Below are 19772 nucleotides of genomic sequence, written 5' to 3' on the forward strand. Positions count from 1 at the left end.
GAGGCTACATTCAAGCCATTGACAAACAGTCAGGTGCAGGCCTATCAGCTTCACAAAACTCTCTCCTTATTTCTCAGTATGGCAGCGTTTACAAACTGGTGTCGCCCAGCGACACTGGCGCAGGAACTTAAAATCCCAAGAAGCCCCAACGGGATGTTTCAGTTGTTAATTCTACTGCCAAGACAAAAATCTGAACGTACAGCAAAGGTATAAAATCCATGTGCGATAACTCATGTATTACTCATGGGGACAGAAACTACGCACTATAGCTTTGAATATTGAGGCGTAAAACGTAAGGCTCTTATGGTTATTCTAATTGCCAAACTTTAAATGTCTTTTGTGTAAATGGGTAATTTTTAAGTTATTGTGTAAATAGTAAGACAATAAAAAAATGATGTCTGCAGTTAGGGAATTGATTTTACATACACCGACACCGGCATTTACATACACGACTGTCCACTTGTGCACAAGACCTCGGTAGAAGTGGAGGGGTTAGGATTAAAAGGTTAGAGAAGGCATCAGGGAGGGAGATAGAAGAGGTTAGAGAGCAGAGCCAAGATGTTGGTGGGCCAACTAGGTTAATCCTGCTGCTGTGCGCCGCGTGTCACTAGATCTGATTAAACATGTCTGTGTTCGTCACTGTCCCCAAAGACCCCTTAGGCCTGGCACGGCAAAACGGCCTTCACACACTGATCATAGCAACATGCTTGGAGGCACAGACAGCCCATCCCCGCACTGGCTGAGGAAGTGGGCACACCATGACGGAAAAACAGACGTGATCACACTGCTAATAAAAATGAAGCCTCCTAGACGTCACGCACCAACGCTACGCAGGCCGTGTCCAATGTGGAAAGCATGTCGATGCTCTACTGCATGAGCTCATGGTTTGCCCAGCAGCGCTAGTTTGATAGCATCTGTTCAACAGAGAGATGAACGCGGTGGCGGTGCCTGACCCCAGCAAATGTTTCAAACATCCGTGAGAATGGAAAGCCGGCTAGAGGGCGACCAACAATACAAGGTTAAGGCCATTCACACCTTGGCATCACTCCCGCTGCTTTTGGCACTGCCGCACTGTGCTGGGAAGCCACATGACAACAAGGAGGGCTGTGGTGAATACTAATCATCGTACCATAGAGAAAGATGTCCCTATATTAATATCTGTCTTTTTGTCCTTCAAATATCTCGTCATACAATCATTCCATCGGCCTTCACTCTTTGCGGGTGTGCTGCTTAGGACCCTAAGGAGTGTAGTGCGGACTGTGAAGTTGTCATGATCAGTGGGTTTGTATGAAAACTAGTCTAGAAAGGATAGGAGAGTGCGCCGCTGCCATAACAGTGCAAAAAAAATGCACTCCAAACGCGCGTAACTGGCATGCACTAGTTATCTCCAATTTCAAGTAATATGGAACAAAAGAGAGCTGGAATGGCTTTTCAACGTATAGCTGGAGTGTAGTGTAGGCACATTGACATTGTTAGACATCTGTTTTTATGCTACTGCAAAAATCCCTGAAACTTCAAAATATTTTAACCTCACAGGAATGTCTGTCTTCACCTCCGGCCTTCGCTTGTAATGCCGACTTTAAACAAGCTGAAGCTTATTTCACTGTTGCACTGACTGTAAACCATAATAATGTTTAGTGGTAGTAAGTGCCACAACATGACATTTTATACAACCTCAAATACACTACTACTACTACTACTACTACTACTACTACAACAACTAAGTACTGTTATGCAAGTATCAACTATTTGCTAGTAAGTCCAGTTGGGTTTTAACTTAGATATTTGAAGTTCTTTACTGCTGGTAGCGCGCAGGAGAAATGTTTTCATGAGTGGGTCTCTATCTTTGTACACACATGAGCACACACTTGAAATGACACACATTCCCACTGCAGCTATTGGCAGCAACGTGCCAGCAAAGGCAAGGAAGAGGCGGAAGACTGCAAACAAGTCATTCATAATGGAGGCTTTTCAAAGTATTGCTAATGTTTCATGAGAAAGAAAAGTCAATTCAACTGGTTCTTTAGGCCTTAAGAATGAACATACTGATTTCTGGTGTACTAATGCTAAATGTACACATTCATTTGATGTTTACGATAAAACTCCACAGGGCCCCTTTAAGACTGAAGTAACATGTGATGTGACTGTAACAGCACAGGCCCAGTCATTCACAGCAGTAATTGCCCACACTTCCTAAACTTAAAACAGCGGTCAAGTCTGCTCTATTAAAGGAGTCTATCAGAGAGAACATGTAACCACTTGTACTTCCTTCCTACAACCAAATGGCTCTTCTTTAACAAAGGCCCATTACCTAGTTATGTGAAGCCGTAAAGTACTGATATGACCCTGCATGCTGAGTCGCATAAACACAAATCACATCAGGCATATCTTGTGTCTGTACTGACTATGTCCGGCTCCAGAGCGCCCACCTTCTTTCAGGCTGTGATAGACGTGTCTGTCATGATCCAGGATCAGTCCTGCCTTCTCCATGTCCTCCTCTCCCATTGGAGGAAAGCCCGGGGGGGAGGGTTCAAAGGACAGGCAATGGTTGGTGTCCAGCATTATCATTCAGATTTGGGGATCAATTATTTGCTAAACATTGAACTTCTCATTCAAAAAGGCGGCCCTCCTTTCCCAAAGTCCCAAGCGTTGGCTGTCTGCGGCTGGAGAGGGGACCAAAGCGCAGTCCTCCAAAGTGTCAATACTGCAGCTGCTGTCCCTTCAATTAGCTGTCCTCTCTTTCCAAGGGGAGGACCAGAATGTATCGCTTCAAAAAGACTCCCATGCAAGTCAAAGAAAAATCTCTTTTTAAAAGCCAGACGAGATAAGGAGAAATGCTGACACTGCCTCGCCTCTTCCCTTCTCGCGTAGTGCCTCTGTCTTTGTGTATCAGAGTAATCGATAGGTCTGTCTCTCTCTCTCTTTCTCTTCTTCCTCCTGCTCTCTCCTTCTCTTGCAGTGGGAGCCGGCGAGTCACGATGGCTCTGCGAAAGGCTTTTTTCCCGGAGAGACGACGCGCCGGGGAAAGACCAATCCGTAAGGGCGAGTCGTGGAGGAAAAAATAAACGAGTGAGCCCAAGGGGAGGAAACTGAAAAGAGGCCAGCGGCAGCGGAGGAAGAGAGGACAGCAGTGAGCTCGCCAGAGAGAGAGAGAGAGAGAGACTGCTCTGGTTGCAGCTCCTCCTGAATCACACACACACAGTGACACACACACACGCACACACACACACACACACACACACACACACACAAGCCGGGAGTGCTGCCGATAAAGTTTTCCTGCTCAGCTGTTGCCATTCATTCACTGTTACAGGCTGAGGGGGGGCTGCCACACCAAAAACCTTCTCCCATACCAAACACAAAAACCCAGCATACAGAATAAGACAAATCTAGTAAGCTTTCTTAACGACTTAGGCCAGCACTAAAAAATGGTGACTCAGTCGCTCTGTGAACAGTTAAGTGGAAATGGCAGCGACTGTTTTTCAGTGATGACCTCATCCGACATACTAGACCTTTGTCAAAGATGCTCGGGGTAAATCTGATACTGGGATGAATCACACACACAAATGACTTTTTGGAAGCATTGATTGATACCCAATCACAAATGCAAGTCTTATATGTTATTTTTTTAAACAGTGCCCTTGACAAAAGGCAAATCTGGCGATCAAGGAATGAGACTTTTTAGTGGTCTGGCGCGACAGGAGAATCAAGAATGAATGAATCCTAATCCTAGTGGGATTGAAACTCCACTAAATTGTCTGTGGCTCCCGCAGAATGCCGATGGTAAACGCCGTCCCTGGCCGGCAACCCCACCATCCCCCCTCTCTCCACTTTTAAATAGCAAGGCCAGCTGGCCATAAAGGGGCTATATTCAGCTTGGTATCACCTGTGCACTCGCAGGGTAGAGTTACTCGGAAGCACACAACATTACGGCCTTCGATGCAAATACGCACACACACACACACACACACACTTTTAAGCTGCATTTCTGGATCCATTTTTCATGAAGCGTGACACAAAGGGAGATACGTTGCTTTGGTATCTTCCATCTCACTATACATGCACGTGGAGTGGAGACATTAATAAAACAAAAGATCTATATAAATATCAAACATGAAAACTCAGCAGCACAGTGTGTGACATCATGGGCGATCACCAGTACTGAGCAGCTCTATCGTGCAGGTGACACACACACACACATGATTGCGGTGCACCTGAAAACACAGAACACACCTTGAACAAACCGTGGCTGGTCTATCTAAAATAACTGTCTGTTGTGAGCTAAGTGGTTAAAGTCCATCTGCTGTTATGATTCACAGCCTGGGCAGGAAACGCAAGAGATGACAACACACACTATAGGATTAGGGTGTCGCTGTGTGGGATGAGCCAATCTCGGGCAACACACACACACACACACACACAGTCTCACACACACACATACAGTCACACACACACACGAAACATGTCTGTTTATTTTCATCTTCATGGCTTCATGTCCTGATTCCTTAAACATTTTCATTTGAACTTTCTTTCAACAGCCAGCTCTGGTATTGTGATAAGTCTTTCATAAACACAATGAACAGAGATTAATTTACAGCTCATCAGTTACGTATAAGTGATGTGTCATCATCGTTATCTTGACCGACGGGACAAGGCAGACATTAACTATTTTTATGGTCAGGTTAGAGGCCCTATTGTTCAGGAAGGACGGTTGGTTACACCTGAATTCATAGCTATAGAACACTTCAGGAATTGCAACACTAAGCATAGGAACTATTCATTTAATTTAGCTACGATGGCAACATGCTCACAATGATTCCGCTAACATGCTGATGGTAAAGCAGGAACAATGTTCATATACCATGTTCATCTTAGCTTAGCATGCCACTAAAATGGCTAAAAACAGTGTCACAGGCCTGATTCTAGGAAGGGGTTCCAGTGTTTAAACTTCGATGTTAACCTTTAGCAAGAGAAATTAGCTGTCATAGTTTTGGCTCCGGGAACATTCCAGTCAAGCTATTTGGCCTTGGACGTCCTTATCTGGGTCTTTCTGTATGTTGTCACTGAAAGACATTTCTGGGAATAAAACAAAAAGAAAACACTGCTTTATTGCAAGGAGACAGGATATAAATACCATATGAGGGTCTTGAGAGAGGGCCTTGTAGATGTACGAATGAATGAAAAACTCCCCCAAAAGCTTTGAGCCGGTCATCATAACCTGGAGCACTGGGGACATGAACAGCTAAAACATTGGTTGTTTTGTTTCCTAGTAAAATGGTATCTTAATATTACAGTTTTTGGTTATGGGACTGATACAATTTTTAGAAATCTAGAAGTCCAGTAGCGACGAAAATCAATCTAAACACACACACCAACACACACTACTGTCCACTACTTGCTCTGACATCCCAAATATCAGTCCCACAATGAACTAGCCAGACAGCTCCAAAAATACAACATGACCTCGCTATGACGCATATCTTCAAAAAAGTCGCTGACGTTGAGGGAATGAAGCCCAAATATTTTCTGTTTTCTCTACCTTGGGTCACCACGACCTTCTTGGCACAACGTTGACGTCCTTCAGTCAAGACCTGCCCAAAACAATTACCCGGCCGGCCACATTCCACTAACCGTCCCACAACAATTAGTAGTTTCCGCTAACCCCCCCACCCCCCCCCCCAAATCATCACCGACAAACAGGACCGGTCTAGTCCCATTCAAGGGTAACCGCACAGGAGGAGCCTATGTGGAAAACTCATCAGATACGAAGTGGTTTGAGAATTTTCTTTCAAAATGCTCAATGAATATTATCTAGGTCTATGGTGGAGTCCTCTTGACAAAAATCCTCCTGACCTCAGGTGTCCTTGTCTATTCACTTTGAATGTCTGAGATTATGTCTCGCCACCTCAATGGCACATAATATATTCCTCTTAAATCTACAAAATTTCATTTTGATTTCATCATTCTGTTATAAGTAAGATCTCAATCCTTTTCTCTTCTGTACAGTTTATCCAGAGGCTGATGTAGGTGCTGGGATGGTAATCATTTATAACCTTTATTATTTTATTGGTCAATAAATCTGTGTCTAGTAGCATAGCATTTGTAATAAAGTATCCAAAGTTGGCATCAAATGCTTGGCTGGAACCTTAGGCATACAGAATATATGCACTTGTTCTTTGACCAGATATTTCCTTATCTAAATGAGAGAACTTTTAACTTAATACCATATTTTATTTAGAAAGTATTCTCCATTTCAAGGTAGTCAGTGATTCCCGAGAATGCTTGTTGTCAAAATAACTGTCAAAATCAGTGGCTATCTCCTCACCATCCGCTACCTGTCTGTATGTGCACTGAAAAATAACGGCTGTGTAGTATATAGGATTTTTTTTCCAGGCACTCACTCACACACACACACACACACACACACACACACACACACACACACACACACACACACACACACACACACACACACACACACACACACACACACACACACACACACACACACACACACACACACACACACACACACACACACACACACACACACACACACACACACACACACACACACACACACACACACACACACACACACACACACACACACACACACACACACACACACACACACACACACACACACACACTATGATCAGGTTGCGATCATGAGAAGCTTAACAGATTTTGACAAAATGGATTTCGACAACACGCTGACTTATAGGACAATGAGGATTTATAGGACAATAAGTGTATCAAGTTCAATGAAGACAAGTAAAAGAAAGGTTTTCATTCCCCAAAAATAACGAGGCCGAAAACTGGTATTGTTTTGCTATGTCGTATTCTGAAACCTAGCCCTGCACCTAGCAACACCCCTCATTTGTACTCTAGATTGAAACTGGACACTTTTAAATCAGCACCAAACACACCCAATCCAAACCAAACTGACCTGCTGAGAAACCAAACAGGCAATGTGCCAGTCTCTACCTTAGGTGAGACTAGCCATTAACATTCCAGCAGGGAAAACAGAAGGTGGTTTTTTTAATGTTATACTTCCTGGTACAAGCTCCCACCCAACCCCCCCCCCCCCCCCCAGCCCACTCTGTTGTGGAATTTACCAGCACTGTTTGCATTTAGCCATGACTCAACACTGACATCAGGCCCAGGATTTCTTAGTTTTTGATCCTCTGACATTTCTAAACTGCACTGAGACACAGGCAGAGGAATCTAGTTAATGATATTTGAACAAAGGCACTCGCACCGAGGAGACTGGTAGTGTGTGTGTGTGTGTGTAACGGTAAGGGAAGTATGTGGATTCCCGAGTACAAAGCGCTTCAGTAAGTCTGCAGTTACTCAATGAACTGTGCCCACTCTGGAAGAGGTAAACTCACCACCAGAAGCTTGTGGCTAACTCTGCATGTGCTTTACAGTAAGGCAATTGTCAAAGTCCTTCTGGGATAAAGGATTCATGAACTCTAGCTGACCTGGTGCTGCTTCAATCTCAAGAGAGGAATCCTGTTTTATTCTATTCTCAGCTGTCGGGCTTAACAAAGCAGAAAGCATGTCCAACTGCTTAGAACACAGCATCTGCTTTGCAATGTACAGCTTTATTAAACTACTGCATCATCTTTGAGAAAGTCATGATGTCTGTCACATATCCAGTGAAAATGCATCATGGAGAATGTGTACAATGTGAGTGAGAGGAAAGGGGTAGGCTACGCTAATGGCCACTGCAAAGCCTTACTTTACTCTAAGAGGTCTATGTTCTGGAGATTTAGGAAAACTATAGGTTGTTATATATAGGTCGCTAATAATTGTACAGGAAAAGCCATGAGTGTGCACTCCTATATAATAAGTTGGTGTGACCGCTCTGGCTCATTGCTTTGTTTGATCTATTCTTAGAGATGTCGGCACATCCAGTGATCTTATTAATGTCTTATCATAACCGATAGAAGTGATAACCCAACTTGCAATCAAACATCTCTTATCCAGCTAACGCTACTGGTATGTCTGTTATTACTAATAATACGTAACTATATTTTGTAGTCCATGCAGTCAAGATCCAGTGTGTTGCAAATATACTATGTATCCACAGCACTGACTGCACCAATGTAAATATATGTTTTTCTTTTCTTTTTCTTTAAGGCTAATATCGGGGAAATGTAGGTAACATTTCCAGAAGCTATAAAACAAGCACACCGGCAGCCACTGAGCATGCAGCACATGTGGACAACCAGACACAGAACACTATAGAAAATTGAAGCCATATGAGCACTGGTTCATTTTGTTGCGGGTAAAGAAACAAGGCACTGAGTGAGTAAAGTAACAGAAGGCTCTCCAACATGGTCAAAGCTTCTTTGTCGAGTATAGCCATTGACCAGACTGCAGCAGCGCCCGTCACCCCGTCACATCTTGTCATTAAAAAGTAGCTCAACTAAAGGTCTTATTGTATCCTGATGAAGGAGAGAGAAGTGTATATAAGAGCCCAAGTGTTGAAGGAAAAAAACAGAGGCATAGGCCAGCTGGCAGCTGTTAGCATCTGGTAACATGAAGCTTCACTGTAAAACGGAGAACACTGAAGGCTTGGAGGAGGAGGAGGAGGAGGAGGAGGAGGAGGAGGAGGAGGAGGAGAGGTCCTGTTCAGCAAATGAGATTTTCAGAAGAGCAGAGAACGAGGATGAGAAAAAAAGAGTGAAAGAAACCCCCCCCCCCCGCAACCCCCCCAAGTCTCTTTTTCCCTGTCCAGCGATGACCGACTATTACATAACTCGAACATCGGAAAATAATTCTTTATTGTAACGAACACCCTAACCTCATGCCCCGCTCTTTTCGTTTGACGCCTGGGTTCCATGTCGGTCCTTCAAGAACAGGCTGGCTGGCTACAAAGGAAGGCCACTGGAGCCCACCAGCACAACGGGGTGGAGAGAGACATAAAGGACAATAACTCAGAAGTTGAAGTGAGGGTGGAGGGTGTGTTGTTTACAGCATACTAGTGTCGGCTAGAGAAGTTTTTTTTTAGCCTAGATTTGAGATGAAAAAAGACTGCTACTCTCCGTGTGTGTTGCTAGTGTTTTACATCAGGTTCCTCTTTGGGGTTTTTATAGGCTTCTTCATCCGGGCCTATACCCTCCTCTGTTACTGTACATGACATTGAATAAAAGCCTGCCTGTTCATTTACCTTAGTGACTAAATCAAAAGGCTTTTTATTGGGCGACAACCTTTAATGGGGACAAAGGGTTTCCATTTTAACTTTTGTTTTATACAGAAATCAGGCCACGCTAATCTTTTCAAAGTACTGTACAACCCTTTGCCCCCTATCTGTGCTTCCAAAAGCCTCGTGGTTTCCATTGGGTCTGGTTTAATGCCGATAGAAAAAAAGGTCAGTCGTTCACATTTCTGATGCGTCTGCTTGATAAGTCTATCCTATACTGGCCTTAGGGTAACTACATTAAAAGTCACCAACCTTGAAAGATGGCTTGTTTTCACCGTGCTGCCACGCTACTGAAAATCAAAACAAAGACGCAACACACACACAGAGCCATTCAAAACGCTTTGGAAAAGAGGGAACGTGAACATGGGAGTGAAGAGGTATCGAGTGACAGTGACGAGTTCCTAATGACCGTGAGCATTTCAATCCAGGCATAATCAGCTGTTGTTCGATGGGTTTGGGCACACACACACACACACACACACACACACACACACACACACACACACACACACACACACACACACACACACACACACACACACACACACACACACACACACACACACACACACACACACACACACACACACACACACACACACACACACACACACACACACACACACACACACACACACACACACACACACGTTCTAGGGAGCAAGAGAGTAACCCTCTTCAGTTTTCCCTGGAATCTCTGCGTTGACACACACTGATTGTGTTATCGACCGTTATCAACAAAGGTTCCTGTTGGTGTGTGAGAAAGACCACTCCATTGCCACAATATTTTGGACATCAAACTAAATTATTTGCTTTCGCCACCCGATCTTCTCAAATCCGGAAATATGTTTCCCGTATATGAAAGTACACGTTGAAAAGTTACACCCCCAGTCTCATAATTTCGTCACCAGGGAATTTTCCTCAGCACATGGCACAACAATGTCCCAATGTCAGCTCACAATGACGTCTGCTACATTCACCAGCTAAAGTTAAGAGCGCTGTCCTATTTTTCAGAAACACCGGAGCAAGCTGTGTTGTAGACAAGACACAAACCAAACCAACTATAGCATTAGTTACTAAACCAATAAACTAAAAACTAAACTATTTATACTAAAAAAAATCCTTTAAGTTATTTTTTTTTTAAAGATATTTTTTTGTTATTTTTATGCTTTATTGATAGTGTAGAGACAGAGTTGAAATGGGGCAGAGAGGGGAGTGACATGCAGAGAACGACCGCGGGCTGGAATCGAACCCGGGTCCGCTGCTGGCCGAGGCCCATGGGGGGGGGGGGACGCCCTACCAACTGAGCTAAGGGGCGCCCCCTCCTTTAAGTTACTTGTTTCATTACTCCATTCAAAACAAGCTGTGTCGCTACAGCTTGTGCGGCCATACAATGAGATTCAAGACTCCTGCTGTGATCTCAAAACAGTACATCAATCTACTGCTAAATGCTAAACGACTTGATTTAAAGTGTTGTCCTTCGAAAGATGCTACATGACAACACTGTTTATAAATGTGCATATGTCAGCGTGTGCTGCAGCTATGCCCAAACCAGGCAGGCACCACGACAATACAGGTGTTCAAAGACCTATAAACAGTAGAATGACATCTGTGAATGCTGGTGCAGAAAAGTGTGTTTTTGCATGCTCTGCAGCTCCTAGATGCGCGTTTTAACACTGTTTCGCGGGAATATGCCCTGAAGTAGTGCATGGTGTAAGATATGCGTGTATCCCTGTGCTACATGAGTGGGCTTGTACCTGTGGGTGTGTGCAGTCACCGTGTTCCTGGTACAAGCAGTCCTGCGGCGCTGATAAAGAGCTTTTCTCTAGCTCTAGGCTAGTGATCTGAGTAGTCTCTCACTTATCATTATCCAACAGGAATTTACCAGATCGCAAATCAAAAGATGTGAATGTGTTGGTGCTTGTTGAAATAACGCGCTGACAGGACACTGTGAAAACAGAGGGCTACCAAAGCCTGTGAGTGCATGTCCTGGTCCCGAACGGTGACGTCAGTTTTGAAGTGTGTTTGTGTGTGTGTGTGTGTGTGTGTGTGTGTGTGTGTGTGTGTTTGTGTCAAAACATTGCGATTCAGGCGAAGTCTATGGGCGCGTGGGTGGGTGCATGTGTGGTGCGCTGGACACATCTAAGATTTAAGCCCACTCACTTGACTTGCCTCGTTGGCATAAATACCTTTCAGCCTCTACGTTAATTAGACTGAAAGCTTTTACATTTACCAAAAGCTACGACACTTGGTCTTGTGTTGTTTGGATTCAGCCTGTTGTGTATAACGTTCCAGAAAAGCTGAAATGTGAGCTGCACAAACAACATGGTTGGAAAGTTGATACAAGTAATGCATGTAATGACTGGTTCATTTTTTCTATTGATTGGACATTGTTTCCTTGAGACAATTGATATACAATGACTTGCCATGACAGAGCCACTGGCAGAGAGGCGAGGAACCAAGCAGCTGCATGATTGGGTTGGACTGAAACATAAACCCCACACATACTTTTTATGCTTCAGATTACTCTGATTCTACATTTGTTCATGTTCATTCCTGCTATCTATCAGTCACCCTATCCTCTCCTCTCCTCCTCCTCTCAGCCTGAGTGCTGTGGAGCCTCTGCTGCTGGCAGCCTCCCAGCCTGTTATGTAACAGAACCATCGGCCTCCCTGTATGGCTGCTGGGCTGTAGGGCTAGCCTCTAACGGACTGACTGTCTTGCTATTGTATCTTAACCACAGGCCCATATCTTAAGTGTCCATCTGTGTGGGATCAGATTAGATTGCCGTTTTTAATTTCTCATGGCAAAGCGATCATTTGTGGCGCCTGCGTCGCAGAGAAACATGGCGGTGTAAGCTACGGCCCATCTATTGTCATTATGCCAGGGGACCAAGAGGGTCCTGATCACCATCTCTTTTCTGTTGACAAGTCTGGATAATGTATTCAGTCAAATAGAAAAAGCTTACAGATGGCATTTCAGAGAGTCAAAAGTCTCTTCATCCTAAACCATATTGTCTGGAACAGTCTCTGCTCACATTTCTCGCTTAGACATTCTCTAAGAAAGATCAGTCATGTTTCTATTTTAATTAATCCTGAGTTCTTGGTGGCAGCATGGCTGTAGTTTGTAACCGGCAACTTCTTTAAAAGTAAATATCTTTTTACCAAGTCAAGATAGTTTCTTCACTGCGACAACAATAAAAACAGGCAATAAAAATCACAACAGTAGTCCACTTATATCCTACACAGGTTGATTATAACGTGCCTGTGTTTCTGCAACATAAGAGTCTGCAGTTAATCAATAAAAAGGCACACACAACAGCAGCCAATGTGTTAGTGATTACTCTCTCTCTCTGGTTATAGGTGAAAACACCTTAAAAATCAGCAGTGTGATTGAAGCTATAAACTATCAAGCAACAGTGGCACATGACTACAAATCAGTGTTCAGGACTCCTGAGGAACAGCGCTGGTAAATGTAAAAAAAAATAATAATAATTGCTACATTTATCACTTACAATCTACTCCCCTGCAGTGGTATAGCCGCAGTCTGTGTGTGTCATGATCTGGATTCTGGAACAATCTGTTCGGACTGTAAAGAGTGCTTCATTTCCACAATAAATCTGGAGCAGATTCTGTGATGTGGCCAACCCTACTCCTCCTCCATGACGTGACCTCAGCTAAACAGTCAACTCTGCAGAGCTGCCTGGATCCTATAGCCCCTGGCCTGCACTCAGTTCTCAGGGAGCAGTGTTGCCTCGGTTGGACAGATGAAAGCTGCATTCAGTCAAGAGGGGAGGGGTTGGGGGGGGGGGGGGGGTGTTGATACTGTCTGAGGAGAGCCCAGTCAATCAACCACACCTTTCCATCAGCTCAGACGCCCACATTTGCCCAATTCCGCTTAAAAGCAACCCCGTAAACAGTGCCCCGCCTGTTGCCTTTTGTTATGGGGGAGCCTGTTAGGTGGAACCCTGAAACTGCATTAACACACCACATACTGTATGGCCAATTTGCCACTTAACAAAAAAAAAACTGCTTTTATAGTCTAAGACCTGCGAGTTTGCGGTTGATTTCTTCTCTAAAAAGAGTTTTTCCTTTGTAGCTGCATTTAAAAATTCCACCTCGTTGTGACAGCCTCCAGTAAAACTGTTATAAAGCTGCTAACCGTTAATGGAAACTGGAGACATTTACTGTGTTGTATTTGAATACTTTGAGCACTCCGTCTAAAAACAACAACCCTTCTTACCATTAATACTACAGTTTGATTGATAGTAATGGTATGTGTGAAAAAAAAAAAAAAGATTAAGTAAGTATTTTCAGCTATAAACACATAGCAGCCGTTCCCATCCAAACAAGTATACCAAAACAGACTGCGACTGTGTCAACACACCTAACATAAAGTGACACACACCTGTAGTCAGTCAGCAAAGCTCACCTTAAGAGAAGACTTTACAGGTAACTTTCAATCACAACCATTCATTTTCAGAGGACACACAGAGACGTGAAAGCAAGAGGACAGCGTACTGAAACTTGACAGGAACTTTACCTGGTTTGTGGATAGTCATATCTCTCTGCACCATGCTGTAGGGAGCGCTTCCCCCTCCCGCAAAAAAAGTTTTAACAATTCATACTCCAGAGAAAAGCATAATGAACGTCGTTCAGATAAAAACAACAGAGCAGTTGGTACACGGCTGCAGAGAAGTCCAGCTATAGAAAAAGGCCACATTAAAAGAGGTTGTTTTCCTCCCACCGGCAGCCTGGTACTCCACAGGTAGCAGCAGGTCACCTCACATTCCCCTTTTCTCGCGACTGTCTGTCTGTCTGTCTGTCTACAAGTGTTTGCGAGCCCTCGAACAGAGAGAGGGTGTGTTCCAGGTCTGTGTGTGCCTGTCCCTTACTGCTCCTCGGATAACAACAAGGTCCGCCCCCGAAAGCTTCCAAATCTCCGTGGCTACACCTTTATGTTTTTGTTCCTGCTGCCATGCTGCACTTCCCGACAAAAAAAGTTTTGGGCACTCCTCCTGCACTCTCTCTCTCTCTCTCTCTCTCTGACAGTTTAGAAGTGAAAATTAGAAAAAGAACAAAAAGTTGCTGGTGCCAAGCCTCGCCCACTGAAGAGCAACTAGCACGCCCCCTCCTTTCTTGCTTTCCATTTTTTTCCCTCGCTTTCCTTCTGCTCCCTCTCAAGAGAAGTTATGCAATGTACAGACATGACCTCCCCCTCCACTGTTCTTCCCTTCTTCCTCCTCCTCCTCCTCCTTCTTATTCTGTTGCTGTCCACACTCCTACACTCCCACACTTAAACTAGCTTCTGCACCTCAAAGTTTTCATATGATCTCATGTCACATTAGCACGGCGTGAGTCACATTAGCATAACGTGACCACTTTGTTTAACTGTAACGCAAGTCAGAGGCAAGTTTGCCACTGGGTAGGCAGGAAATGGTATTTGCTTTTAAGTTAACGCCATACTCCATTATTTCAACCTTCATGTTTTGAATCAAAGCTGACTCCCTCTCGCACGCGCCGCACAAACACACACACACACACACACACACACACAACCTCTTATCTTCATCCTGTCACCTCTATCTCTCTATACAAACACACACTTGTGTTAAACAATAAATCCCCCAGCTTTGTTGTTCACGGGGGAAGAAGGAACCTTGAACAATTAACACATTGCACAACCTGGTTGGTGTGAAAGATAAGGGTAAAGATATGATGATAAGCATCACTATGAGGGCATTCCATTTTGTTTCACCGTCACAAATTAGGGTTGGGCAAGTAGCGCATTGAAAAATAGCATCTGTATTCCTTTAGTTACCGTCACACCAAATATCTGCTGTGTAATATGTGCATGTTTTATAATAAACGCCTAAAGAGTGTGTGATGACAGAACTGTAAGTGATGTAAGCCTAATAGGTCAAATAGAGAACCGGCCAAAAAAGGATTCCCTATTTAGACACGCCCATACTCGCTATGCGTCACGTGACCGCCTCTTTTCAGAAGTGATAATTAGAAAGAAAAGATGGCCAACAGAAATGAGTTTGTCCGCCCTGCAGCACCATTGCGTGTATCTTAAATATCAGAATGCAGCTCAAAATATTTTACAAGTAGTTTAAATGCAGTCATTCAACGGTAATACTGTACAATCTGGGGAAGGTTTAAAAAGGTAACACAAATGAGATACAGCCTCACCCGACCACACATGTATGTTTATAGAAATGTACATGCAGCAGTCACATGCAACACATCTCCCCAGTGCGCTTCAAGCATCTTCATGTAAGACAAGCTTCAGCAGTGCCTGCAGCAACACGTCTGCTTCTGGCTGGCTGAATGAAGTGTGGAAGAAATAGGCCAACAAGGGCAGGGGTTGTTTAAATTTGGGAGTGGTGGCCTGAGGCTGTGTGAGAGTGTGTGTGTGTGTGTGTGTCTTTGTCTGTTTTTTCTGTGAGGTAAACATGATCCGGTGACAAGTAGTCACAGGACCATTCTTAAACATGTATGAAATGATGTAAACAATGCCTGAACTAAGGTCCATATACAATTACATATACATATACAATCAATTAATCACATTTACTCATTTGACTTCTTCTGATTTGTATTGTAATGCATGATGTGCTATTGTGCAACATTCTTTGCCACTGTTAGATCCACCCTATAGATGGTCAATTATTTACTGGTCTAACCTTGGCTTACCTGTCTCTCTGCAAAAAAATCAACTGCAGGTCAACTAACCAAACTCCACAAAACCGGACAGCCAACGCCCCACCAGAAACAATGGCTAATGTGCCCGATTCTTCTGATAATGCAGTGTGTGTGTGTGTGTGTGTTTGTGTGTGTGTCTAAGTTACAGTTACACTATCATCTGATCAACACTCAGTGTTTCCCACTAATGTATCATTCCGTGGCGGGCCGCCACACTTTCATTTTGCCCCGCCACACTTTCATTTTTTTAAATTTTTTTTACATGTATATTTTACTATTTAAAAAATATACATGTATACATTTCATTTGCAATGCGCGAGTTTCACTTGGAAACAATAGCATTTCCGCATAAAAATCTTTAACGTGTGATTCGCGATGTGATCTCAAGAAACAATATTTCCTTCAATCATGGACGTATTATCAAAGCGCCGCTTGAGGGATCGAGGCTTCAATCTCCCCGAGTCAATCAGCCCCTCCCCCTGCGGTGTCAACACGCGCTGTGACTGTATTGCCTTTGAACACTCTAATTTTTTCAAAGTAAACGCTTCGGACCCCGCGGGACACGCGGGTTAAGAGCATCGAGGGGGCGCCGAGAGGCAGGGGCTGGGACAGACGGTAGCTCGCCTCGCGGCGGACCGTCAGCTCGATCCCGAGATCCAACTACGAGCTTTTTAACTGCAGCAACTTTAAGATACGCTATTGGAGCTGGAATTACCGCAGCTGCTGGCACCAGACTTGCCCTCCAATGGATCCTCGTTAAAGGATTTAAAGTGTACTCATTCCAATTACAGGGCCTCGAAAGAGTCCTGTATTGTTATTTTTCGTCACTACCTCCCCGAGTCGGGAGTGGGTAATTTGCGCGCCTGATGCCTTTCCAGCAGAGCACCCTCTGCTGGAAAGAATATTGTGAGCTATCCTTCGTGATTGTAGTCACAGTTATTTGAGTACTAGTAATTCAACAATCTAATAAAACAAAAGGGCGCTTGTGTTCACTCTTTTGAACCACAGGTAACCACCACCTTTGCTTCATTTTTTTGATGGCTCAAATGTGTATCATAGAAAATTATTTATTCATTAACCATTGATAAGTGTGTTAAACTCCATCTTAATCACCATTTATATAGGAATAGTGTTCCTCAAAGTACACCAGATTGATGCATTTAACATTTAAAAAGGTACAACATTTTCTTCCGGGGGAGCATACCCCCGGACTCCCCTAGGGGGGTCGGGGGTCGGGGGTCGGGGTCGGGGTCCCCCCCCCCCCACACTTTCAAAAAATTCTGTGGGAAACACTGAACACTGATTATCCAACAGTCTGACTGTGTCTAACTTGGTTGCAGAAACATATGGAGGCTTTGTATCATTGAAGACATTATGTAGCACATAGCAACATGCACTTACTTTAATGCGTGTGCAATTATGCGGCTTCGTTTTGGTTTCAAACTGAGGGGGCATTCCCAACACCAACACATTCCCTATCAAAGCCTGGAGCGGTCAAGTATTTTAAACGTGACGGTGTAATTTGAACTGAAAACAGGAAAACAACCTGGAAACAGTTCTTTATGGGTTTGAGACCATATGTTTACATCTGCAAGCCAGCAGTTTGTCGGGCTTGGAAAAAAGTACATAACAACTAACCATGGACTTGACCGCAATCTACTAACTAAATGTCCCACCATCATTTCCTTTAAATGACACCTTCAAATGTATTTTTTCAAACAGTCGTGACTTATTATTTATTACTTATTTAAAGTAGACAAAAGGTATTATGAATTCCTTCCAAACGCTTACATCTCCTTTATTCAAAAATAAAATTGTCAACAAGAAGTTTACAAAACTTTACGAAACTCAACAAGATACCATTACGTCGAGCTCTGATTCCCCTTGTAATTGTGCTGCATGAACCGAAAAAATTAAAAATAAAAGCGGGATAGTCAACTTTCACACCATGATATTGATATCACAGGTAGCATGACAACAACTCCTAGATTTAAGGTCACTGCAGACACAAAAACAGGCCTTCTTAAGTCCACACGGCAAGGTCTAATCTACTGGAAGAGGTCAGCACAGAGGAGCAAGCCAATTACGTAGAGCAGCTTCTTCACTCTCCTTTTTCAGGAGACTCCACTGCACCCAGTAGGCTTGCAAACGCACGCACACTTGCACAGACACACACACACTTGCACACACACACACACACACTTTCACCTGGGTATTTTAATCCCCACATCTCTCTGCGCTGAGGTAAGCTCTCCCCTGTCAAATGAACAAAACGTACAGACACATTTGACATTTAACCTCGGCCTCTAGAATAAGTGTTTTCCCCTGACTTTTTCTACTGAGCCTCATCTTATGTTACTTGTTCTCCGCAAAACACTTTTTGTAACCTTGAAGGATTTGTTCTCAGTTGGCAATGTGCCCACCCCTCTGTGAAGGATGAGTAGAGGAGCTAAGCCAAACTATTCACTTTGGACAGACTGTTGGCTCCACAGGGTCAAGGTTAGAGGGATGGTATACAGTGTTTTTCCCTGTGCGTTCACCTCGCGCCTTAGAAGGGAAAACTCTCCCTATGGCCGGGAAACATAGCATTCATTCCTCTTCTGTTTGAATTGTTGAGCATATAACAGATGTATGTTCAGCTTATGGACAAAGGGTTATGTCGTTGTCTGTCTTCTCCAAACAATTCTACAAAGAACAGTGTGAGGTTTAAGAGGGCAAACGGTGGGGGAAATGGGAATCCGTCCATGGTTTTGTGCTCATTTTTATACACAAATCATTAAATGCATGTGATATTGTTTGCCCACCAATTAAATAAGGGTATAGTGTGGACTGGAAACCTGAAAAACTGATCCAACACACTTTGTCATTTCCATGTGTTTTCAAACGCATCAGCAACCAAACATTGCTCAGGTCAAAAATAGCTCTGGATGGAAAAATGCAAAGTGTACTACTATTGAAAACCACACCACTGTAGAGAGGAGTGTATCCAACTCATGGAAGTTGCCAGGTCGGTAATAATATGACCCTCCATATAGAACTCTTGTGGGGTTAAACAGGAAAGCATTTAACATTTTTAACTTGAATTATGTTTAGGACTGTAACAGGACTGCGTGACAACTCCCCCTACATAAATCCATCCAAGGGCCAATCCCCAAAACGTGGGATTAAAGTAGTGATTGACAGGAGAGAAAAAAAAAGCACGTAATGCAAGTGCAACACGGTGGCTCTCACCGTTCTTTCTCTCTCGTAGAGGCAGCAGGTTGGGCGCTGGTTTGAGGGACAGGTCCTCCAGATCGTTGGTCATGGCCTCGCTGTGAGGGCTCGGGGCCGGGCCTGGCGTCACGCACACTTCCATGTTGCCAGGACCTCTCGGCTCCTCCCCTTTCTGTGGCTGTAGCGTTGCCAGGGTGACGGAGACACCTGGGGAGGCAAAATAAATAACAATAAGGACATTAGTAGTTTAATGACTCGTGATTAAAAAAGGGCTCCACGTGATATTGTTAGGACAAGAATGAACTGGAAATATCTTCATGGAGCAACTCAGCAATATAATAAAGTAGTGGGTTATCTGTCCAAAATAGACGCTGTGGGATTTGGTTTATAGTTTAATGTCGATATCTCATTCTAAACATCAGAGCAGAATTTGAAAGGAAACTGCAGCGTTGCCATTGTGTTCTCTGACAGGTAAGAGGCTTATGATCTACTGGCTAATGTTTGTCTCCGATGCAAAATAGCAAACAATCAGGTCATCGCAGCATGACGTGCGTGCGATAAAATGTCATAGTCATCCTACAACATTCTCATTGTGTAGCGCTCTTTCTAGCAATTTGACCAGTTGGCAGGAAGGAAAT

At 43.8% G+C, this 19772-nt stretch overlaps 1 protein-coding gene across 6 annotated transcripts in view; it reads right to left on the minus strand.

The window, feature by feature from the left end:
• mrtfab (myocardin related transcription factor Ab) overlaps window positions 1-19772 on the minus strand; it is a 46710-nt gene that overhangs the window by 22387 nt on the left and 4551 nt on the right. For 5 of the 6 annotated variants that reach the window (XM_080049653.1, XM_080049652.1, XM_080049650.1 and 2 more), the window contains one exon: window positions 19153-19341. In XM_080049653.1, coding sequence (XP_079905779.1) covers window positions 19153-19276 — 124 coding nt within the window. In that variant the 5' untranslated portion in view covers window positions 19277-19341. Of the gene's footprint in view, window positions 1-13756; window positions 14254-19152; window positions 19342-19772 lie in introns of those variants that run through there. The other variant, XM_080049651.1, reaches the window with a different exon arrangement.

The sequence above is a fragment of the Ammodytes marinus genome (genome assembly GCF_949987685.1).
Source record: "Ammodytes marinus genome assembly, chromosome: 20".
Taxonomy (NCBI): Eukaryota; Metazoa; Chordata; class Actinopteri; order Uranoscopiformes; family Ammodytidae; genus Ammodytes; species Ammodytes marinus.